Here is a 26481-nt window from a genome sequence, read left to right as displayed (position 1 = left end):
CTCTAAGATCAGAAGTAAAGTCAGGATTGCTTCACGTGTTCCTACATTTCTCCTGAAGCCAAATTGATCTTCTCCCAACTCAGTTTCAACTTGTTTTTCCATTCTTCTGTAAATAATACGTGTTAACATTTTGCAGGCATGAGATACTAAACTAATGGTGCGGTAGTTTTCACACCTGTCAGCACCGGCTTTCTTGGGAATAGGTATAACAATATTCTTCCGAAAATCGGATGGAACTTCTCCTATCTCATACATCTTGCACACTAAATGAAATAACCTTGCCATGCTGGTTTCTCCTAAGGCAGTCAGTAATTCAGAGGGAATGTCATCAATTCCAGGTGCCTTGTTCCTATTGAGGTCACTCACAGCTCTGTCAAACTCTGACCTCAAAATTGGGTCTCCCATTTCATCAGCATCAACAGCCTCTTCATGTTCCAGAACCAAATTATCTACATCTTTACCTTGATACAACTGTTGGATATGCTCCTGCCATCTTTCTGCTTTGTCTTCTTTCCCTAGAAGTAGCTTTCCATCTGAGCTCTTAATATTCATACACCTAGATTTCCTTTCTCCAAAGGTTTCCTTGATTTTCCTGTATGCAGCATCTACCTTTCCCAGGACCATACAGCCTTCGACATCCTTGCACTTCTCCTTCAGCCATTCTTCCTTAGCTACCTTGCTCTTTCTATCCACTTCATTCTTTAATCGCCTGTATTCGTTTCTGCCCTCTTCATTTCCAGCATTCTTGTATTTTCGTCGTTCATCAATCAGGTCTAGTATCTCCTGAGTTATCCACTGATTCTTAGTTGATCTTTTCTTCCTTCCTAACATTTCTTCAGCAGCCCTACTGACTTCATTTTTTATGACTCTCCACTCTTCCTCTATAGTGTTTCCTTCAGCCTTTTCATTTAGTCCTTGTGCAACATGTTCCTTGAAACAATCTCTCACACTCTTTTCTTTCAACTTGTCTAGATCCCATCTTTTTGCATTCTTTTCTTTCTTCAATTTCTTCAACTTCAGATGGCATTTCATGGCCAACAAGTTGTGGTCATAGTCCACGTCTGCTCCTGGGAAAGTTTTGCAATCCAACACCTGGTTTCTGAATCTCTGCCTAATCATAATGAAGTCTATTTGATACCTTCCAGTGTCCCCAGGTCTCATCCATGTATACAGCCATTGTTTGTGGTGTTTGAACCAAGTATTGCCAAGGACTAAATTATGATCAGTGCAGAATTCAACCAGCTGACTTCCTCTTTCGTTCCTTTGTCCCAATCCAAATTCTCCTACTGTACTACCTTCTCTTCCTTGGCCTACCACTGCATTCCAGACTCCCATCATAATTAGATTCTCATCACCTTTTACATATTGTATTAAATCTTCTATCTCCTCATATATTCTTTCGATTTCTTCATCATCCGCTGAACTAGTAGGCATATAGACCTGCACTATTGTGGTGGGCATTGGTTTGGTGTCTATCTTGACGACAATAATTCTTTCACTATGCTGGTCGTAGTAGCTTACCCGCTGCCCTATTTTCTTATTCATTATTAAACCAACTCCTGCATTTCCCCTGTTTGATTTTGTATTGATAATTCGGTAGTTGCCTGACCAAAAATCTTGTTCTTCCCGCCAACGTACTTCACTTATACCAACTACATCTAACTTTAGCCTATCCATCTCCCTTTTCAGATTCTCTAACCTACCACAACGATTCAAACTTCTAACATTCCACGCTCCGACTCGCAGAATGTCAGTATCCATCTTCCTGATGATCGCCCCCTCTCGTGTAGTCCCCACCTGGAGATCCGAATGGGGGACTAGTTTACCTCCGGAATATTTTACCCGGGAGGAAGCCATCATCAGTACATCATTCATACAGAGAGAGCTGCATATCCTCGGGAGTTAGTTACGGCTGTAGTTTCCCGTTGCTTTCAGCCGTGTAGCAGTATCAACACAGCTAAGCCATGTTGAGTATTATTACAAGGCCGTATCAGTCAATCATCTAGACTGCCGCCCTTGCAACTATCAAAAGGCTGCTACCCCCCCTTTCGATGAACCATTCGTTAGTCTGGTCTCTCAACAGATACCTATCCGATATGGTTGCACCTGCGGCTCGGCTATCTGCATCATTGGGACAAGCATGCCTCCCCACCGCAGAGGTTCGCAGAGGAGGACAAGGGAATGATGTAAATTAAAATCAAAGAAAGAAGACATAAAGAGAACACAAATGAAACAATAACAAATTGAGAAACGTATTGTACTTGCTCCTTGTTAGTAATGTTGGTGTGTGTGGACTGGCACAGCCATTAGAATAATCAGTACGGATCAAAAATGATATTTATTACATGTGGCACAGCCATTGTGTGAAGTGATGGTTGGAATTGGAGCTACTGTTAGTGAGCAGACGTAGTAGTAGGAGAGGTGGAGGTGGGGTTAAATGAGAGGTTGTTGGGAGTGTGTTGGATGTTTTAGGAAGGGTGATTGTTTATTGGTAATATTAAATATTTCTTTGCAAAGTATATTGATATCATCAGAAATTTAATTTGATTACAGGTCTGGATTGTATTTCTGATCGAAATGTATGTGTGTATTTTTGTATAGAGCAACTTGCCTTTTTTTTCATTCTATTTAAAATATCTAGGTCTTGGTCCATGAAAGTAAAAGAATTATTGAAATCTACCATTTGTTCGTTCGTTACTGAATATCTGTCGTGCTTTCTGGCATTTGCATTTTGAGAATAGTTTTTATTATATTAACGGTTTGTGAGGGTTTTCTAAAAATATCAAATGTTAAGCGTATATTTCTTCTGATGATTTTTAGGTCAAGATAGTTCAAGGCATTTTTATTTCTGATTCTAAGGTGAATCTGACAAAGAGGTCTTTAGAGTTGAGTTGTTTTAGTAGGGTTTCTCCAGTTGTAATTGTTTGTGTGTTATAGCAAAAGTATCATGTACACATCTTGTGCCATGTATTAATGTAACATATTAATTGGAACAACTTGCTTAACAAAATTAAAATTATATCAGAAACTATAAATAATACAAGATAGAAAGTCAGAAAAAAACTCCAGTAGTTCTGTATTTCGTATGATGGAAGACAAAATTCAGTGGTAGTCCGCTATAGCAAGTACGTCAATAAACAGGACTTATTATTTTGTTGTTTTCTAAATTATCTAAAGAAATCTCAGCTAATATTCCTCATACTAGAGAATTCATTGGTAATCCATTTTGTTGATCAATTTTGTTATTGTACGTGAAGTAATTATTGTCTGCAATGAAATTCTGGGTGATTAAGAATTCTTTTACCTATTTCTGTTTTTCCGAGTTTGCTGTAATCTTTTAAATTATTACTTATCAAATTAATTGTTTCAGTTAGTTGCTGCCATTTTTTTGAGATTTTGTTTTATGTGGAAATTGTGAAATTAAGCTACTGTGCATAAAGAAAAACAATGTAAAAGACAAATTATATAATGCACATTTGGAAGCTCTGTTACATTTAACACCATCATTAGAATGGAATTCATTTCAACAGCATGTAAACTTCCAAAGATTTTGTGAAAAAAAATACATTACATAAACAGCTAAAGAATCTTAAAATTGATAAATCAGAGCTCAACCAAAGAACCACTCTTCTTGATCAAGTCACAGACAATACCCACAGATTTCCATCACATGTCATAAACCTATCCAAGATAAAACTAACTGATATAGAAAATAATATAAAGATAATTGGAACAACTTGCCTAACAAAATCATTCTAATTACAGCTATATCAGAAGCTGGGAATGTTATTAAGGAACTCCCATTAGACAACAGGATTATACAAGATAGGAAGTCAGAAAAATCTCCAATACTTCTGTATTTTTTATAATTAAAGGTAAAATACAGTAGAAGTCTGCTATAGTGAGTACGTTGATAACCAGATTCTTGTTGTAATGAGAGTTTTCTTAATGCCCCTCGAAAATTCCTGTGGTAACGTGTTATTACCTTTGGTGAGTGCTTAGAGAACCCTTTCATCTGTTATAGGGGATTTAGCACATGTTATTTTTTCTGTTTTCACTATTTTTACACTCCTGCATTAATATTGAATAGGGTCTAGCATATTCTGTATTGATTTCCCTCTACATGCACTAGTGAGTGCTCTCGCTGACACGTGGAAGCAATCTTGAAGCCACTTAGTAACATGCATCGACTGACAACTCCCACTGGTGTACAGTAAACAAACATTCAAGTTTGAAATGAGGGGGGAGAACATGTTTTTGCAATATGTGCATAAACAGTTAATCCACTAGGAATAAATGATTGTTTAATTTTAATACTAGATACTGTAATCAAATAAGAATGTGATTCTTCTTAAGATGTAACAGTGTGCATCACTGGTTTCAGACGTCTGGTTATATATTCTCGTGTCTGATTAAATTTCAGAAAGGCTGTTCCCATGTAAATATTATTAATCTACTAAGGTTTGAAATTTCTTCCCGTAATACATGCAGAAGTAGTTAGGTTAGGTGACTCTGTTCAAGTAAGAAACGTATTAGTTGTATTACATTAAAAAATAGTAAGCTGCAATATGGAAATCATTGTAATTATGTTTTTTATGTAAGTTAATGACTTTGATGAAATAGAGTAAGTTAATTTTTGAAATAAAGGTAGGAATTTAATTAATGAGTACCTTGTAAGGTGTCTTTAGTGATAAATAATAGCCTACTAAAACTTCTAGAGTGTTAAGACACTGTGTAAATTTGGAGAATTTACCACAGTTAAGAACATCCTGTATCCTAACCCACATTCTATACTGATTTTAATACTTTTAAAAATCTTCTCCGACTTTTACAAAAAATGAAATCTAACAACAATCTGTTATTGCAAGTAAACTTAATAATAAAACTACAATTACAATTCCACAAAATGCATTTATGTCAGTGAAAAATGTGACAAAAGATTACTGGTAAACTAACCAACCTATTAAATGCTCATTAAACAAGCCTAAATAATTTCCAAAACAATTAAAATATAATAATAATAGCAATAATTTCTGTTGCTCTGACGAAGTACTGTATTACATGTAATAAATATCATTTTTGGTCCGTATTGATGATGTAGATTGAAATAATAACATTAAGTTATTTATTAGACCACCTAATCAATACAAAATCGTCTTGGATGATTTACATGATTTACCACTATTAGCTAACAAATTTATGTAAATCATCCAAGACGATTTTGTATTGATTAGGTGGTCTAATAAATAACTTAATGTTATTATTTCAATCGAAGTACTGTATGTCGTGTTGGTTTCTTCTCGTCTTCCTCAAATCCCCTTGTGTGAACTATTTTCCTGATTACATTCTATCCTGCAGATATGTTGATCCTAGTGGGGTCTTTCTCTACTTGCTTATACCATTTTGATCTTGTACGTTTGATTTGCAAAAATGTGTGTAATCGATAATTAAATCTGTTATTCATTCTTTCCAAATGGCTTATGAATTGAATTCATCGCTGCCTCATTGTATCAGTAAGTTTAGATATTTTAAAATATATTTCCGAGTTGGGTTTGGGGTACTGTATTCCATTTTTTAAAATTCTTGGCCCTAAGATTTTTCTCATGATTTTCCTTTCTTTACTCTCTAATTGTTCCTTTAAATTCTTATGGTGTAAATTGAGCACAATACCGGGCGAGTTGGCCATGCAGTTAGAGGTGTGCAGCTGTGAGCTCGCATCCGGGAGATAGTGGGTTTGAACCCCACTGTCGGCAGCCCTGAAAATGGTTTTCAGTGGTTTCCCATTTTCACATCAGGCAAATGCTGGGGCTGCACCTTATTTAAGGCCATGGCTGCTTCCTTCCCATTTCTAGGCCTCCCCTGTCCCATCGTTGCCATAAGACCTGTCTGTGTCTGTGCAACGTAAAGCAAATAGAAAAAAAATTTGAGCATTTCTGAAGCATGAAAGAGCTTCAGGTTTGGTCACTGTTAAGTAATGATAAATTTTACTATTTCATGATGAGCATTTTATGTTCTAAACATTCTTTGTGTTAATGTATCCACAAAGACGCACACAAAATGCTGTCAGTTGTATACCCTAATTTTATTTACAAACTGTGATACATTTGTCACACATCAATAAACCATTATTTTGAACAACTGCCTATCACAAAGCATAGGAAGAAGACTGCACCAAAGGCATGTCAGCTACCAACTCAACAAAACCAATTCACATACTTCAAATACTCGCTAGCACAACTTCTACACAAGTCGCATCAAAACAACAACTGTTAAACAATAACTCAGCTCAACCATCAATACTGCCTCCTTATATATCGCCGTTGCCGGGACAAAACCTCCTATGTGATAATATTTTTGGAGATATACTGACCCGCAGCACATACATTATGAAGAGCGAGAATGCATTGACAATATTCACGTTGTGACGTTGGAAACATTTTTTGTCAAGTACCGCTGTGTTCATTATTGTCCATTATCAAGTCATTTGAAGGCCACTCCAGTAAGAACAAACCAGGAGAAGGAAAAAATAATTTTAATGATGAAAAATCGTAGGGGAGGGAAATATGCGAGGGAGAAGCTTATGCGATAAAATATGGTACTGTTAATTACAGGTTCTTACGTTAATTAAACTCATATTAATATATATACAGCAGATGTTTCAGGACAAAACCTCACAAATAATGCAATTGTCTGTACATATCTACGTAAATAATAACAATACTAATACTAATAAATGGATGTAAACACTTCATAGCCATACCTCACAAGTCACAACAATAATAATAATAATTGTTCTGAGGATACCCGTGGTCAGATAGAGGTTAAAGAAGGTGCTGGGGTGGATGGGTCTATGTACAATATCAAAATTAATTTAAAATGAACTGAAGGTTATATTTTTTTCAACAAACAACAACTCAACAAATAACAACATGTCAGGAATGAAAGCAATCTTGAAACAAGACTAGGAAAGTCCAAGATTAGTGATTTTTACAGATTCTGGGCTTCAAGCCCCTAGTTTTACAATTTTACAAATGGAAGTGGCATTATTTAGTTAATGGCAGAAATCCCCTAGTTCAAGAGCACTTGCTCCCTAAATCGCAATATCTAGCCTCCCAAAGGCACACTTTACTGTTACAAAACTTTGAGAAAGAGCTAACAGGCTCTCAGTTCCTTACTGCCTACTCAAGGCAACATCAACTTACACTCTCCGGCCTCTCAAGACACAATTTACAAATTGAAATTACTTTTACAGGGGTATTTAATACCCACCCTACTGGGCCTTCATGGAAAAAGAACAGGTTAGATAATTGGCCCAAACACAAAATGAATGGAGGCGTACACTGCGCTCCAAGATAATAAAAACTTAAAAACCTACAGGGCTCTAGACTGATGGAACAGGGGCTATTCCCAAAGTACTGAGGTGGCTCGCATAGAATTTACTGTAATCCATTACAAAAAGGTTGCAAAATCGCAGACACCTCAAACTAATATGAAGGGGAGCTCGAGAGGGTAACTCACTCTCTATCCCCAATTAACAATTAAAGATTTTATGAAGTTTTTACAATAGCCAAAAGAAAAGTTACATTTTAGAAAAGTACGTTACATAGTACAGATTTGGACCTTCCCCTCGGAATAATTTGTGGAAGTAGCAAGAAGGAATGAAGTTATGTGGCTATTACCTTATAGATGTTCTGCTGACCAAAGAAAGAGGCCGCCCACCTCCTGCTTAAACACACACACTCAGAAAGACGACGATCAATTGGCCAAGAAACGTGAAAAATCGCAGTTTATAAACTCTCAGGGAAGGTTCGAGATCATTCAAGACTAATCAGGACACACCCTCTTAATTTTTATTGGCAGATTCAAAGTGAACAAGAAATGCGGGATTGGTTGAAAATTAATTACCAGGATTGGTCCGATTCAAGACTGGCGGAAAGAAAAGGAAGTGTTGCCAATTCAAAAGTAAATGAACATAGATTCAGTTATGGACAACCTAGAAAAACAAAACTTCTTTAAATTGTAAGTTCTTTCATCTTGCACCAGAGTGCATGACCATAGTTTTCAGTAGTGTCATCTGTAGAAAACTGTTCAAACTTCTTGATGTATAGCAAACAAATCAATGAGAAATTCAGTCAGTTTAGGAAACTGCACAATAACAACATTACTGAATATTTCAGTGGAGACATCTTCTGATTAAAGTTCCAACTTGTTGTGTTATTAGTTTCACTTTTTGATTGATAGAGGAGTAGAGGAGTTCATTAAGACACTTATTTTGAATGCGCGGTGTTGAGGTGTACCTCCTGGTAAAATAATAATAATAATAACAACAACAACAACAACAATAATAATAATAACAATGTTTTGAGCTCGATACTTCCATTATTTACCCGTGGGTTAAAGAATATTGTTTTCAAGTTACATCAGTCTACGAGGACGGTTTGAAAAGTTCTCGGAATCACTGCTAGATGTCAGTGCTAGAGGAACGAGGTTCCCGCGCAATAATCGCACATCCTTTGTGAGTGAACACGTGGCGCGTCAGTGCTCTAGCTATTGGAGTGTGGTAGTGACGACTCTTTGTTGTGTTCCCGCGTAGTGATTTGTGACAATGGAAAAAACTGAGATTCGAGCAGTGATTAAATACTTTGTAAAGAAAGGTATGAAAGCAAAGGAAATTCATGCCGACTTTCAGTACAGACTTGGGGGGGACTCTGCTCCTTCATTTTCAACTGTTGCCAAGTGGACCAGCGAGTTTAAATTTGGTCGGGAGAGCTTGGATGATGATCCGCGTAGTGGACGGCCAAAAAGTGTTACGACCCCAGAATTTATCGCAAAAGTGCATAAAATGGTCATGGAGGATCATCGACTGAAAGTGCGGGAGATTGCTGAAGCTGTAGGGATGTCTTCTGAATGGGTATATTTTAACCGAAGAATTGGGTATGAAAAAATTATTGGCAAGATGGGTGCCGCGGCTCTTGACATTGGACAATAAACGCACCAGATTGGAAATGTCCGAACAAAGTCTGGCCCATTTTCAGTGCAACCAACAAGATTTTTTGCGCCGGTTTGTGACTACAGATGAAACTTGGGTCCACTACTATACCCCAGAGACAAAACAGCAGTCAAAGTAGTGGAAACATGCTGATTCACCACCACCAAAGAAAGCAAAGGCAGTGCGTTCGGCCGGAAAGATCATGGTCTCAGTTTTCTGGGATGTAAAAGGTATTCTGCTGATAGATTATCTTCCTACTGGTGAAACAATTACGGGACAATACTATGCAAACCTCCTAGACCAACTACAGGAAAAGATACGCCAAACAAGGCCTGGTTTGGCAAGGAAAAAGGTCATCTTTCTTCAGGACAACGCTCCGCCGCACACAAGTGTTATTACCATGGCAAAACTTCATGAACTGGGGTATGAATTGTTGCCACATCCACCTTATTGACCTGATTTGGCACCATCTGACTTTCATCTATTTCCCAAGCTGAAAATTTTCCTCGGTGGACAGAGATTTTCTACAAGGGAAGAACTGACAGCCGAATTGGAGAGGTATTTTGCAGGCCTGGAGGAATCTTATTTTCGAGATGGGATCAAGGCATTGGAACATCGCTGTACCAAATGCATTAGTCTACAGGGAGACTATGTTGAAAATTAAAAGCAGTTCCACCGAGGTAAAATACTTAATTCTAGTACATTCCAAGAATTTTTCAAACCACCTACGTGTTACTTGTGTCAATATTCCTCTTTAATTTGAAACAATTTGTACAGCCCATCACACTCGTTGGCTTTGCCTTGGATGTAGATTGTATCTTCTCTCTTCCTTGACATCACTGGATGTGCTCTCCTCCTTTTGACTGGATCGTGCTGTGTCGGGGATCGGGGTTGCCTCGCTTCCAGACTCTTCTTACATACTATCCACTTCATTCCGTATCGATATTGTAATCAAGATAACAATTAAGTAAAAGGTTCCACCTGATCGATACTTTTTTATTATTTAGCCTTCAGCTAAATTTTATGTCATTAAAAACTTACAGTGCATGTTTCAATTACTTAGCAATCATCATCAGCTGTTTCGCTTAAAGCTTAGGTGAAAAAGCATAAAACATTTCATAATTAAAATTAAAATGCGTTAGTAAGGTATGCTTAATTGGTGAGGGAGGATGGGGGGTTGTGTTTGTTAAGATTAAAATTATACAAATTAAAAAACTATTTTTAATTTTAATCTTAACTAACAAACACCCCAACACCCACCCTCCCTCACCACTTAAGCGTCCCTTACTAACACATTTTAATTATGAAATGTTTTATCCTTTTTCACCTAAGCTTTAAGCGAAACAGCTGATGATGATTGCTAGGAAATCAAAGCATATATTGTAAGTTTTTAATGACATAAAATTTAGCCGAAGACTAAATAATAAAAAAGTATTGATCAGGTGGAACCTTTTACTTAATTGTTATCTTGGTTCCAGACTCTTCCTCGATGGTAGTCGATGCATTCTCCTCATGAACAGATTGTGCTGTGTCATTAGTAGCCTCTCCTCCAGGCTTACTCTGTATGCGCAGCGGCTGGCTGACTCGCCACAACTCGGATGCATGGACCTTGACAGGAGGGTTGGTCTTTAGTAAGTAGACCCCATAGCACAGCTGTTTATCCACCTCGACGGGACCAACCCACTTACATGCGAGACCTGCGTGAAACCCTCCAATCTTATTACTGACTGGGTGGTTACGTCGCAGTACTTGTTGGCCTGGTAGGAAGATCTGGGTCTCTTTGACATCTTGAGCCTCTGCCTGGGTATGGGATCTCTTCTCGGCCAAAGCTTGCTTCTCCTCGATGTCCTGCTGCTGCTTATGCAGCCACTCTGCTAGGGAAACAGCTGCATCATCTTGACCAGAAGTGGGTGGTGGACAAATCTCCTAATCCCCGGTGCCGTATAGCTGTTGACCAAGGAACAGCTCCACTGGGGAATAGCCAGAGACATGCTTGATGTGGTGTCATAGGGCAAAGAGTGACTGCGGTATCTGACGGTCCCACAGTCAATGTTCCTTGTCTATTAGGTGGACTCGTAGCATTCTTTTTAGTTCCTGGTTCCGTCGTTCTGTTGGATTGGCCCCTGGGTGTAGATAGGGGTGATCCAGTGCTCTACACCCTATTCAGTCATCATTTGCTGCCACTTCCTTGACATGAACTGACTCCCGCAGTCTGACAGAGGGCACCGTGGATAACTGTAGCAGCAGATTACCTCATCTCGTAAAAGACTGGTGATGCATCCCGTCATGGCTTCTGTTATCGGAAAGGCTTCGGTCAATCTTGTGAAGAGGTCAGTGATTATTAGGAGTCCTGTTTTACCCCGTGGCGTTCTAGGGTAAGGACCCATCAAGTCCAGTGCTATGACCACCCAAGGGCGTTGTGGACGTCTTCCTCGCTGACTGGAATCTGCCTTCCTGTTGCTCGCCTTGGTACAGGCGCAGATGTAGCACCCCTTCACATAGTCTAGGATGTCTTTCCGCATGTTGAACCAGAAGAATCTTCGTCGGATAGAGTGATTTGTCTCTTCGCCTCCTGGATGTCCGGCTTCAGTGCTGTCGTGGAACTTCTCAAGGATGTCCGTCGTGTGCTGTCTAGAGATCACCACTACTGCAGGCGGAATGCGACCTGTACATTAAGAGTCCTCCGTCAACCCAGAAGTTCTTGTAGCACATCTTGAATTCCCTCAGGACAAGTTGACTATCGGTGTTCTGTCTCCTAATCCACTGCATCATTCTTGATGGTCATAAGGACAGGTTCCTTAGGATAATTCTGATGTTTTCATGGGAACTCCCTCTCGACAATGGTGCTCCTAGCTTCAGGTTCCATCGGCAGGTGCCTAGATAAACTGTCTGCTCCTATGTTCATCGATCGTGGGAGGTGACACACATCAAAATCAAATTGTGCAATTAACAGAGCCCATCACAGCAGTTTAGAATTCGAGCCAGAGACCGAGTTCAACCATTTGAGAGTTGGATTATCGGTGTATAGCTGGAACTTCCTTCCCTCTAAGTAGCCTCTGAATTTGCTCGTGGCCCACACCACGGCTAAGGCTTCCTTCTTGGCAGTGCAGTAGCGTTGTTTGGTGGAAGATATCCTTCTGCTGGCATACTCGATGATGTCCCTTGCACCATCATTTCTCTCCTGGAATAACACTGCTCCTAGGCCAGAGTCGCTGGCATCCATCTGCAGACACATCTTCCGTTGAGGGTTGGAATGGGCTAGACTGGGAGCGTTGAATATCACAGCCTTAATGCCTTGGAATGCTGCCTCTTCCTTGCTGGTCCATCAGAATGGGCGGTTGTTATGGAGTAGATCGGTGAGTGTTATTGCCTTCTCTTCAAAGTGCGGCACGAAGCTGCTGTACCATCCACACAAGCCAAGGAACTGGTGTACTTGTCGCTTGGTCCATAGGCGCTCAGCTTCTTCGATAGCTCGATTCTTCTCCGGTTGCCTTTCTAAGCCTTCAGATGTTAGGACATGGCCAAGATATTCTATGCGGCACTGGGCAAAGTGGCATTTCTGCAGTTGGCTAGTCAGTCCATGAATCTTCAGTCGTTCCAGCAATTTCCTGAGATGTACAAGGTGTTCTTGAAAATTCTTGCTGTGAATTAAAATGTCGTTGAGATATACTTGGCAGACATCTCCAACATATCCAGCAGTCACATGAAGGTTGCAGGAGCATTCTTCAATCCAAAAGGCATTACTGTAAACTGGTACAATCCTCTCGGTGTCATGAAAGCAGTCAGTGGTCTAGAACTTTCCTCAACCTCCACTTGCCAATATCCAGAGTTGAGATCCAACGTGCTGAAAATCTTAGACCCACTTACTTGTATCAGCGAGTCTTTCAGATCAGGCATAGGGTAGGCATCACTAGCGGTCTTCTTATTCAACCTGCGGAAGTCCACACATAGTCGATACTCCCCATTTTTCTTTTTGGGTAGGATGATAGGTGAAGCCCAACAGGATGTAGAGGGTTCGATGAGACCTTGCCCTTCCATCTCTTGAATCTTCTGAATGACATAGTTGCGCTTATCTGGGTTGATTGGATATGGATGTTGCTTGATGGGCGAGGAAGTGCTGCATTGAATGGTGTGTATTACCATGGTAGTCCATCCTATTTTATTGGTGATGACTTCTGAGAAGTCCTTTAAGGCACGTCTCGGCTCCTCTTCTTCACTTGGTTGAAGATTCATTAACCCTTTCCCGCCCGCATTTTCACTCCGCTTATCCCCAGGTTTCAACCTATTATTTAGCAAAAGCTGAAACAGACCGTATTGTTTCAGAAAAAGTTAAATACAGTAAAAACTATTGATCACAATGAATTCAAATTTTCAATAACATCAGAAAATATACCATCACATCCATTTCTCTGTTTATTGAGTCATAATGTGTTTTTCACCCCACCCCCCCCTCCTCGTGATACTCGACACAGAGACAGTCTGCATTTGTCACATTCCCATGTTGTCTGAATCCCTCAAAACCAATAATCACATGATTTTGGAAGTGGAATGATGCCCATGTATATAAGATTTTATTTCATCTGGGCAAGGGTCTTCCCAATCTGTTTTTATCTTACCGGAATGCGACTGTTTGAAGGCTGCATTGTTATATGCACAATAGGCTATGTCACTGAATAGTTTTTCTCCTTCTAACATATGTAAAAAACAATCTCTTTCCCCTAATACTCTTTCCGAATTATGCGCAGGTTCAACATCATCCATTTAATCATTCGGAGTAACGAAACGTAATATTTGTGTTACCTGAATTGCCGTGGCATCGCCATCAGGTCCGATTTATCGATATTTGTTTTCATTCATATCACTGTTATCATTAAAATTATCTTCGTTGATACATTATTCACTCATTAAAAATTCACCTGCACCCCTACTCAAGGATTTTGTGTCACTTTTTTTGCCCATATTCAGCTCAGTTTCAATATATGCGATATTCAATCCCGCCATGTTTACGAACGAAACAGCTGACCTGCGCTCGCGGAAGTTCAAGACCGTTGCCTAGGCAACGTCAAGACAGATTATCTCTCTTCCTTTATTCCCTAAGACTTGTAAATTGCACTGCGTGTTCATAAATGCCTTATAAACACTTCACTGATGAGCAAAATAAAAAAACTATCGCACAGATCGCAGACGAATGCAGATAATGCAGCCGGGTGCTTTCGGGCGCTAAGGACCGGAAAGGGTTAACTGGATATCTCCCAGGTCTGCGTCAACCTCCTCATCCTTCCGAGTCCGGAGATTTCCTTCGTGTCTGGCGACCCTAAGGTGTCTGTCTTTTCCCAAAAAGACTTCATGAGCTACATAGTCTAGGAGCACCTTGTGTATTCCACCAGAAAGTCATGACCTAATATGATATCAGGTATTACATTACAAGATATTAGAATCATTCCATATTGATGGTTTTCACTTTACAACAGTAAAATTAAGTATATCCTCCTAATTCAACACATCATATAATTCCATTATTAGATGGAATAATCAAATTCAAACATGTTTCGACTTGTTTGAGCAATCTTCAATCAGGTACTAGGTTCTGAATCACTGCAACGTCAATTACAATAGGCAGGTCCATGCATTTAGCAGTTAGGTTAGTCCGTCCTTGGATGGAATAGGTTACCCCATCCGCTGCTCCCACTACCCTTCCGAGATGGTGAGAGTTCATAGGCGGTAGTAATCTGGCAACAGTCTCGTTGACAAATGAATGGCTTGCTTGGCTGTCAAGTATGGATGAATATTTTCGTTGCCTATCCTCAAGATGATAGCTTGGCGGGGTTGGCCTGTTCTGTTCACAATCTGACCAATCCCCCTCCTACTTGACCTGGGTTGGTTGTCTGTCATGTCTTCAGCCGCATTCCTGTTCCTGGTCCCATCCCACGTCAATCCAGAATGGGCAGGACCTAGTTTTCCGAAGTCAAGGTAGGGTAGTTGTTTTCAGGTGTCTCGTTCTTCCACACTGGTAGCACTTCCTAACTGAGCTGGTCTCTTCTGTAGCTTTTCTCTTGTGTTCCTCCTCCAACAGGGTGATGATTCTACGTAGATCATCAAAGGATCTCGGTTGTGATACTTTCACTAGGGGTGGAATTTTATAGTGGAGTAGCTGTGTGATGTCTGGTAAGATCTTGTTATCGCTTCCTTCCGGGTGCAGACGCTTGAAGAGCTGTTACTTCTGCAGGTCGAAGGCACTAGCTCTCATGCCAGTGGGTTGTGCCTCAGTCAGTAGCGTCCTTTTCATGGAGCTCTTCACCCCTTCAGAATTAAACCTACCAAGGAATTCCCTCTTGAAGTCCATCCAGTTTAAATTTAAGCCCTTCAAGTTATTCCACCAAGTAGTGGCTTGCCCCTTTGACCGCGGTGTGATGAGCTGAACGAAGATGTCCTCCGGTAGATTAGTCCTTCCTAGTAGACTGACTGATCACTCGATGAAGCCAGTCAGGTTCTCTTCCAGTCACCCGTGGAGTTCCAGAAGGCTCTCTATAATGACCTTTGGGTCTAGGTGTCCTGTACTGCCGGTTAGGTTTGAGGGGATTAGAGGCATGGCGATAGGTCCTGTTCGAGTTTATCTTCTACCGCATGAAGGATGCTCTTTCTCATATCCTGCACATCTCCCTTGATGGTCTACATCTGGTTTTCTAACCTTCCTTCAACGGCAGAAATACAGCTGCCAAAATTTCCCTCGATGGTAGAAATTCACCCCTCAACCATTTGTTTTATGCCGGAAACCTGGGTTTCCACCTCCTTCTTAAAGTTCGGGATGCCCCCTTCCAGCTGGCTTACCCTGCTATTGATCGGCTCAATCTGTCCCAGTTTTGACCTGATGTCTGATATCGGCTGTGTTAATTGACTGGTGATGTCGCTAATTTGGGAATTGATCTGCGAAATTTTAGTATCTACAGTTGAAATTTTTTGATTCTAGGCATCGGTCTACTTTGTAAACCTGCGTGTACACTTGTGATATTTTTCTGGTTAAAACTGTATTGGTTTGAGAAATTTTGTCTGAAACTTTGTCGTTTACTTTCAAAATTTTGTCTGTTAATTTGAAATTAACTTGTGAATCAAAGTCTGAGATTTTGTCATTGAGTACCTGCATCATATCATTAAGTAAGAACACAATTTGGGAATATTTACCTCCTCTTCTGTTGACTTTGGATCGTCGTCCACCTCGATAAAAGCTTTTTGGGATCTTCTCCTTTTTTGACAAGATCTTCTTGTAACTGCGTCTTCAGTGATTGCTTCTTGCCATTCATTGGAATATTTCTCTTTGCGAGCTCGTCTTTAAGTTGTTGTATGGACAGATTTTCTAGTATCACTTGCATTTTGTTCTATTTCGCACTTACACTCGTATTCACTCGAAAATTATTCTTATGTACTGTCACGGTCGCCAGTTAATGTATCCAAAAAGACGCACACAAAATGCTGTCAGTTGTATACCCCAATTTTATTTACAAACTGTGATACATTTGTCACACATCAGTAAACCACCATTTTGAACAACTGCCTATCATGAAGCATAAGAAGAAGACTGCACCAGAGGCATGTCAACTACCAACTCAACAAAGCTAATTCACATACTTCAAATACTCGCTAGCACGACTTCTGTGCAAGTCACATCAAAACAACAACTGTTAAACAATAACTCAACTCCACCATCAAGGCCGCCTCCATATACATGGTGTACCAAAACTCGACGGCAAAAATTTAGGAATGGATTCCTCACATAAAGAGAAAGAAAAAAATTTATGAAACATGGGTCCGGAGACGTATACTTACAGATTTATTCAAACTTTTGTACATTTACACCGTTCATCTGTAGCGGCACCTCTCGACAGATAGCAGTCCAGGAACTGAGGCTTCATGGGCCCCTGCTCTGGAAGATCATCAGATTGGTGATAGCCTCCTCTACAGACTCCACCTGTTTTTCAGTTAGCTGCTGGTCAGGATATCCTTCAGGCACTGTGGCCCTCCTGATCCCAGCTTTAGCTATTCTGGCATACTCCACCTTAGTTCTTTTGTGGTCTTGCCCCCAACAGGAGTTGTTTTCCCACTGGCGTCTTGGTGGGAAGAGTCCTCTGTGCCCTGGAAGCAGAACCCGTATCAGGGTCCTGCCTCTTGTGCCCATTGGATCCCCTCGCAGTCGCTGTTGCCATGGCAGTAGAAGGCCTCTCAGCTCCAGGAGTTAGGCCCTCTTTGGCCTGCTCCTGGGCCTTTAAAGCCTTCTTGTACCTTCTCTTCTCAGTGCCGGAGTGCTGTTTCTTCTTCTTCCTCTGAACTAGAAGATTGCCCACCTCTAGAGTGAGCCCTCTTACGGTGGAGGTCGTGTTGTCCGAGGGTATCTCCGAAGAGTCCCCATCGGTTCTCGTCGAGCTAGTATTTCTCTCGGAGGCCCCAGAGGAGCTCTCCGGTTTTTGAGTTGCTACAGTACTCATGTAGGTCCCACGAGTAGCTAGGGAAATATGATGTCTGCCCAGGCAGAGCCCCGCATACCCGGGTAAGGCTGCTTACTTCGAGAGGGCGCCAGGTATCTCGAAGGGTCCATTCAAGACACATCTCCCATGTGCCATGCACCCCATCGGCACAGGTCGCATTACACTGTAGGGTTTGGTGGTGCTTTAGCTTCCTCCTTCTTGTATACTGAATGATTACCCAACAGGGCTCCATTCAGCATCTCAAGAAAGGAGCTACTAGTCCCCATCACCACGCAGAGGATCTTCAATTGAAGATGGTAACTAGGGTTAGCCCCCTACAAATGTAGAAGCACATACGAGGGGGATTCTGCCATTATTAACTGAATGCATTTCAATGAATTGCTTTATTGCAAAGAGTGTATTTGTTCTGATGTCAATTTACTGGGAAATATATTACTTCAAGAAGTAGTAAGAGTTTCCTTTCCATAGTGATTCAAGCTACATTTTTTAGTCATTCAATTTGTAATTTTTTTTTAAAGTGCTATTTATTTGGGGCGTCGACCTAAGAAATTCTTTTGCTCCTACTTTGCACCATATGTTATGAACCGGCATGTATTTGGAAATTGCGGAAGTGTAAAGTGTTGAATGTGAAGAAAGGAACGTTAAGGACAACACAAACACCCAGTCCGCAGGCCAGGGATATTAATCATTTACAATTAAAACCCCTTAACCCAGCCGGGAATCGAACCCGGAGCCGCCGGGTGACAGGCGGACGCGTTGCCCCCTGCACCGCAGTGCCAGACAAGCCGTATTGGTACTGATGGTTGTGGTGAAAGTATAACTGGGAAACCATCCCCTATTAGAGAGGTGTGATGCTTCAAAGAATGAAGGTATCGTCAAAAGAACGGGAAGGGCTATGAAGGGTGTGAAAGTCAAAGACTCCGTAGGCCTTGCAAACCTAATACCATCAGGGTCAGAAAAGATCACGAGCTTACCAAGGGAGGTTGGTACGGCAAGGAGCTAAGCAGTAGACCGAGCTGGAAGACCAGGGGTAACCGACCCACACTCCCAAGGTGAAAGCCTTTGGACCCACTTTTAGTTGCTTTTAGCGACAAGTAGGGGATGCCGTGGATGTATCTGACCACACCCACCCACTAAAGGAGGTAGTGATGGCCACACACACACACACACACACACACACACACACACACACACACACACACACACACACACACACTCATTCTCTCTCTCTCTCTCTCTCTCTCTCTCTCATCATATCCACCCACTGAAGGAGTTACTGACGGCTATCTAATTGTATACTCATCATTCAGCTGGAAGTAATTCTCCACTGCTCTCACAGATAGTGATACATATAAACATATAGCCCGTACTAGAGCCAAGGTGTACTTTCCCAAGTTACCAGAACAGCCGTACATTTCACAGCTCGTTAAACTGTTCATTACTCGCCATTGTACAGATATCCTATCTTATTAGGCACATTTCATACTGTGTTTTATTTATTTGTCTAGTATCTTTGCTGGGGAATGTTTTTTGTGCTCATGGGATATTTAATTGTTGTCTTTCCAGTGATCACACGTCAACGTCTGCCTTGAACATGGTTGGAGATCCTGCGGAGGATCAGGAAATGGAAGGGGATGATCCACTTGTTTCTTCTGCTGATTGTGAAGGCAGGTATTCCTGTGAATATTGTAATGATGTGTTTAATGGACAAGATGAACTTAAGGAACACCGTGCTATGGTACATAAAGTAAGAGGTGGCCTACGTAAGAGGACAAAAGGTGTATATCCATGTCCATATTGTGAAAGATCGTATCCGTATCCTTCCAAACTCAATGAACACCTGGTGAGACATACACATGAGAAGAAATTTTCCTGTGATATTTGCTGGAGAGGTTTCTCCCGCCTTGGTGATATGTACAAGCATAGATCCACGCACGTTGGGTCACCTTCATTAAAGCGTGTGCGGGAACGGGAACTCAAAGGTGAATATTGGTGTTTTGAGTGTAATAAGGTTTTTCAGTATCCATCGAAACTGAAAGAACATCTGCCGAAACATGTAAAGAAGTTTACGAGTATTATCACGAAGGAGGAATTAGACACTTTCAGGTATTGTATGCAAACATTTGAGGTGTGTCATAGTTCAGTCAGCAATCACCATAAAAGTAAGTTCTGAGAAAATCCAAAATATGTCAATAAGTTAGATGCAAGCAAGTTTACAACAAATGAAGTTTTAGTATCGTAATCTGAAAAGGCAAGCTGTCACTTTTGTGAAGTCATTACGTTCATATTTGCAGTTTGATTGGAGTTTGTTTCCTTTCAAACAAACCATTGGAGACTGTTGACTTTGCTATGGTCAGTTGTAGAGATTGTTAATATTTTTTCCAAATACTATGTGAATATTTCTTATTTTACAAGTTGCTGTCTACTTACAAAGTCTCTGTCCTCCTCACAGCAGATAGACCGGCTTGCTGGTATTACGTGGACGGTGATAATCCTTATTAAGTACCCTCCTATCACTTTTGCTCTGCACGCTCATTCACCTAATATACAACAGCTGCACAAAGACAGGTTTGAACACAAGGCTGCTGACCACCATAAAACGCTACAACTGTTCATTGGCTCAACTCCAGAAAAAGTCCACCACTCGCACAGTCAACACAGACAATTCACATGACCGTTCCTCATTGTGAACTAAACACGGACATCTAAACAGTAGCCCACCTGATGGTCATGGTCGTTAAGGCATTGAAGTCTATATGGTCTGACACTGTGGTTAGCCGCCTCGAGTTCTGGTTGGTCGGAAAAAATCACCATCAGGATGTTGCCGGGTAGGAGAGGTGGTGGTATACAATTTCTAATCACTAGATTGTGTGGCAAAAGTCTGGATTGAATTCCAACCCTCTCTGCAGTGCTCATGTGATGCGAGGGCATATGATGCTGTTAGTGATTTGTCTGTCAGATGGGGATGTAATGTTTTGAGCGGAGGCCTTGGTGTTATTCAACAGGATTGTGCCGCTAACTCATCATAACCCAACATCCAGACACGCAGGTCAACTATAGACGTCAAATAGAAAGACGTGCACCAGGCAAGCCGAATATGTCGTGGGACAGTCCTAGTACCAAAAGTGTTTTCCGTGGTTTCCCATTTTCACATCAGGCAAATGCTAGGGCTGTACCTTAATTAAGGCCACAGCCAGTTCCTTCCTATTCCTAGGCCTTTCCTGTCCCATCATCGCCATAAGACCTATCTGTGTCAGTGCGACGTAAAACAAAATAGGAAAAAGAAAGTGCCAAAAGCCATATGATAAATAAATTTTACAAGTTGCATGTAGGGAATAATATATCATTAGATAATATATTTAATTTTTTTTGTTTGTTTGTGTAGGCCAACTGTGGACCTCGTGGTTCTTAACACTGGCGCACTTTCTTCTTAGCTGAATACTCTCATTTTGTGTGTTTTTGTTCCCAAGTCCATTTCATCCCTACTCCAGGTTGCAGTGTTTTGGCTCTTATTGACAGGAGAGAGACTGATGTTCTGAGAAGCATTGTGTACTTATCTCTGTTGTAGAACTAATTGGGGTCAATTTCTAGTGTCTTTCATTCCTAGTCTTGTCCACCTGGTGTAAGTTGTTTCCTTCTAGAGATGATGTTGAAGACTCTTGAGGCGAGTTTCTGGTTGTCCATCCTGACTACATGACTGTAGAAGTTTAATTTGCTCTTTCTCATTGTTGCTGCATAATGAATAGAATGACGAGAGAGACAATTCCATCTCAGTCACATGTTTATAGTCCAAGGCTTACATGTTCTCTGCTGCCTGCAGTGCTACTGTCACTATCATTCGAATCTTGGCGTGTTATTCATGGTACTTAATAAGGTACCATTGCAATTATTGCTCATTTTAATATGTGTGCAATATTTCTTCACGTTTCTTAACCCATTGGGTGCCAAGATCCGATGTAAGCCAATGCTCGGTGAATCGTAAAACTGCCATGATCCGATGAGATCTGATGCCGCAAAGGCCAGTTTTCACATACTGGTTGTTCAGGTTTAATGCAACAGATGACTCGCATATGAATGTTTGTTGATCCATGGTATCTCTAATTACAAGTAAATACCATTTTCTATTTTGACAAAGAAAATAGGACATCCTTATTTTCTATTTCTTTGAGAGGTTGGCATGTACTGGCCATGTCATGTGCACCAGGAACATTGCGCAGTAAGTTTGTTTGGCACAAGGTATTGCTTTTATTCTGATTTTGCGTGTTATCCTACAAATTTATGTAGGGTAAGATGTTAAAATATTATTTGGAACACTTGTGTTAAAAATACAATACATTCAGGCTATGTTGTTAGGAAGTGACAGTGATATATCTTCTAGTGAAGAAAACAGTGAGACAGACAATAACAGGCCTAACAGTGTAATCCTTCCTCAAATTACTACTACTACTACTACTACTACTACTACTACTACTACTACTACTACTACTACTACTACTACTACTACTACTACTACTGAAAAAAGTGAAGATGACAATGATAACGTTAACCAGCAAAATGCAACATCATGATGAACCGAACCTCAATTTTCAGTTTCAAACTGAAATCATTTGGACATTTTTAAACATACTTTTAACATTAAAAGATAACACAGTTTAGTGATTCTAAAAGTGACATTAACACATATGTAAAATAATTATTACTATGCCAAATACTAATTCAAATTTGCAAAATTAATTACAGAAAGTGGAAATTAATACCTTAATTAAGGTCACAGTCTCTTCCTTCCCTATCCCATCGTCACCATAAGACCTATCTGTGTGCATGCAATGTAAAGCATATGGAAGGAAGAAAACAATTCGTTAAAGAAGCACTCGCTAAATTTCACTCAATAATTTAAATGACTTTATGCCATATGATGGCCAGGTGTTTACATTCAGCAGTCGCCTAATGAGGAAACTAACGCTCTGCAGCAGAGGGACATGTGAACTAGCCTGAGTTAGCTCACTGTTTTATTTATTTATTTATTTATTTATTTATTTATTTATTTATTTATTTATTTATTCATTCATTCATTCATTCATTCATTCATTCATTTATTTATTTATTTATTTATTTATTTATTTATTTATTTATTTATTTACATTGTTTGACTCAGGCTATGAAGCCAGACCATGTCTTTAATGTACATACAGTTTAACAATATATTACACACACTGTAGGCTAATAATAAACTGTACACATGCTTATAAAACACATTAAAGGAAGGAAAAGGAAATATCCCTAAAATAATCCAGAATAAATGAAATTGTCCTAATTCATCAATAAAAACAGAGTTAGTAAAACTTGGTGACACACGCAATGAATAAACAGGAGAGCAGAATTCATGTATTTATTCTCAAGTTGATACGCGAGCCTCCATGGCTCAGGCGGCAGCGCGCCGGCCTCTCACCGCTGGGTTCCATGGTTCAAATCCCAGTCACTCCATGTGAGATTTTTGCTGGACAGAGCAGAGGCGGGACAGGTTTTTCTCCGGGTACTCCGGTTTTCCCCTGTCATATTCCAGCAACCTCTCCAATATCATTTCATCTCATTAACCATTCATTAATCATTGCCCCAGAGGAGTGAGAAAGGCTTTGGCGGCCAGCACAATTCCCATCCTCGCCGCTAGATGGGGGCTTTATTCTTTCCATTTCTGACATGGTCGAATGACTAGAAACAGGCTGTGGATTTTCACTCTCAAATTGATCCAGCCAAGTACCACTGCCAACATTTCTTTTTAAATACCAGTTCAGATTGGGTGTCCTTCAGGTCATTGGGCAAAGAATTCCATTTTTCAATTGTACTGACAATAAAAGAATTATTGTAGAGGGTGGATCTGTGATTTGTACATTGAGAATTAGGTTAGCTGCAGGAGTTATGAATGGTTGAAACCAGCTGGAAAGAATCTGTTAGATAAAAGGTTGTCTGCTTGTATATTATTTTGTGGAGCAGAAGTAACAAATTATAGCTAGGATGCTGGGTTAGTTTAAGCCAATTTAACTCGTGGAATGCAGGAGTTACATGATGAAATTTTGGAGTGTTCATTATGAAGTGGATGCAAGAATTCTGAGCTCTCTAAAGTCTATTAGATAGGTCGCGCCACTTAGTCTGCCATCGGTAGAGGTTTTTGTTGCGTGTGGTTCTGCATGCACCTTCCTCTCTGATGGTGCCCATTATTTTTCTCAGGATCTTTTGATCTTCAGTTCCTCTTTTTGCAGTCGTCCCTTTCTGAACATATTCAGGTTTTCTGATGCTGCAGTGCTGATGGTCTCACTACGGTACTTTAGTGACTTCTCTCGAGACATTTAGATTTGTACATCTTCTTACAGAGGTCTCTCCAGCTCGGTCACCTGCTGTTCATGGCCAAGCCATCGATGATGTTCATGATGATGATGTTGTTTAAAGGAACGTATCCCTTTCAGACCTGAAAGAAAACTGGCGGTACTTCAAAAACTGACTAAAATGCTCTTAAATACATATATTTTTAGTTTATTCTACAAAATAAAAATTACCATCTGAAAAAAAAAACACCCGCACAATTGTGCGTGTCAGGACTTAATTCACTACTTACAAAAAATAAGAAATAAAAAAAATTCAGCTCGGTACATGTGAATATACACATGTACATGATCAAATGTTCTATTTTACAGTGTGGAACAATTTTAAACAATTAAAATCTTATACATTACATTTCTCAAGTAGTGTTCTCCTTTCAGTCCTTTTGGTGGGAGCACCCAGCACCCCTGCATGCATTGCCTGAAGGGAAACCTAGCCCGCACAATTGTGCGTAAAACATTCAAAACTTCATGGTATTACGTACGATGATATACTAACAATTTGTTGGTTATTTTGATCCACCTTTTCAATACAAATTACAGTTCGTGTTGCTAAGTTGTAATGTTACAACGCTAATTTACCGGGACATGTTTCGCTTTTATTCACAAGCATCATCAGCCTATACAATTGCCTCAAGGTTTGTCATATTTGGGTTGTTGTTACAAATTTCATTTGAATGTAAATCTAATTTCAGTGATAACAATATTTAAAACAAGAATAATATACACATTAAAAATTATGACAATATGATTTGCAATGTTAAAATGGATTAACTTTTAATTCTAAAACACATTGACGTCCAAATGACAGCTTTTACAATTTGAAAATTTGGCTAAGAATTGTTTGCAATGTTAAAATAAAATTGATTCAACTATAATTTGGCATTAAAATTTGAGTCATAAATATAAATATAAATATAAATATTGGATGTTAATATATAGGAGCCATAGTTTCTGAAGTGCGTTGGTTTCTAGAATACAGTAACATTTCAGTATTGAGAATTTTAGTTAAGAATTGTGCTCTCTAAATAATGTTATTTAAAAAGACTGTAATTTTGCATTATGCGTGATTAGTCATGATGATAATCTAGAATTGAAGTCTTGAGTTCGTTGGAAAATGGCTTCTAGATTTGATGAGGCTTGCTGCTGCAGTTTGGCAATTTGATCAGAGGAAGTATTGACATATTTAATTCTTGTTTGTAGCGACCAGACTCTCCGTTGGAAGTTGATGGTTTTGATGTAAGTTAAATCCAAATTTTGAGTACCGGTATCTGATTATGTTTCTTTCGATTTATGCAATGGAAGAAGCATCCCTTTGTCTACTGCTACGGAATCTTGTGGGTCTTATTGCGTTACTGTAAGATTCTGTAGCAGCAGACAAAGGGATGCTTCTTCCATTGCATAAATCGAAAGAAACATAATCAGATACCGGTACTCAAAATTTGGATTTAACTTACATCAAAACCATCAACTTCCAACGGAGAGTCTGGTCGCTACAAACAAGAATTAAATATGTCAATACTTCCTCTGATCAAATTGCCAAACTGCAGCAGCAAGCCTCATCAAATCTAGAAGCCATTTTCCAACGAACTCAAGACTTCAATTCTAGATTATCATCATGACTAATCACGCATAATGCAAAATTACAGTCTTTTTAAATAACATTATTTAGAGAGCACAATTCTTAACTAAAATTCTCAATACTGAAATGTTACTGTATTCTAGAAACCAACGCACTTCAGAAACTATGGCTCCTATATATTAACATCCAATATTTATATTTATATTTATATTTATGACTCAAATTTTAATGCCAAATTATAGTTGAATCAATTTTATTTTAACATTGCAAACAATTCTTAGCCAAATTTTCAAATTGTAAAAGCTGTCATTTGGACGTCAATGTGTTTTAGAATTAAAAGTTAATCCATTTTAACATTGCAAATCATATTGTCATAATTTTTAATGTGTATATTATTCTTGTTTTAAATATTGTTATCACTGAAATTAGATTTACATTCAAATGAAATTTGTAACAACAACCCAAATATGACAAACCTTGAGGCAACTGTATAGGCTGATGATGCTTGTGAATAAAAGCGAAACATGTCCCGGTAAATTAGCGTTGTAACATTACAACTTAGCAACACAAACTGTAATTTGTATTGAAAAGGTGGATCAAAATAACCAACAAATTGTTAGTATATCATAGCATAGTTCAATACGGGTCTAATAATGAGATTAGATACATGTAATTACGTACGATGTCGTAAGTTCACAATTTACACACTTCATTGATTATATTCTGATATTCAGTAAAGCTTCTAGATTAATATGAATGCAGTAAATAAATACTTACTTTAGGCAATACTGCTTCCCACCATCTTGCCGATGAACTGTATTTTTAAACTCTCCTTCCTGTTCCCTGGTGGTCAAGCACTAAATAACAACTGAAGTACATGCTACGTGTCCCGCACAAGCACTGCAGTGCGGTCTAGCACCAAGAAAACATCAAATAAGCTCAGACATAAATAAAATACGAACCCGCACAATTGTGCGTACACGATCTGAAAGGGCTAACATCTAGGTATCAGCCACTAATGCTAAATGATAATATGTAATTAAATGATAGGCTAAAATT

The 26481-nt window shown here is 39.6% G+C and overlaps 1 protein-coding gene across 1 annotated transcript in view; it reads left to right on the top strand.

Moving 5' to 3' along the window:
* LOC136883167 (zinc finger protein 43) overlaps positions 1-26481 on the top strand; it is a 135750-nt gene that overhangs the window by 91208 nt on the left and 18061 nt on the right. The window contains exon 5 of the mRNA XM_067155346.2: positions 19033-19572. Coding sequence (XP_067011447.2) covers positions 19033-19572 — 540 coding nt within the window. The remainder of the gene's footprint in view (positions 1-19032; positions 19573-26481) is intronic.

The sequence above is a fragment of the Anabrus simplex genome, chromosome 11, assembly GCF_040414725.1.
Source record: "Anabrus simplex isolate iqAnaSimp1 chromosome 11, ASM4041472v1, whole genome shotgun sequence".
In the NCBI taxonomy this organism is placed as follows: Eukaryota; Metazoa; Arthropoda; class Insecta; order Orthoptera; family Tettigoniidae; genus Anabrus; species Anabrus simplex.
The sequence above is the reverse complement of the archived record's forward strand: the minus strand, read 5'-3'. Positions and strand labels throughout refer to the sequence as shown.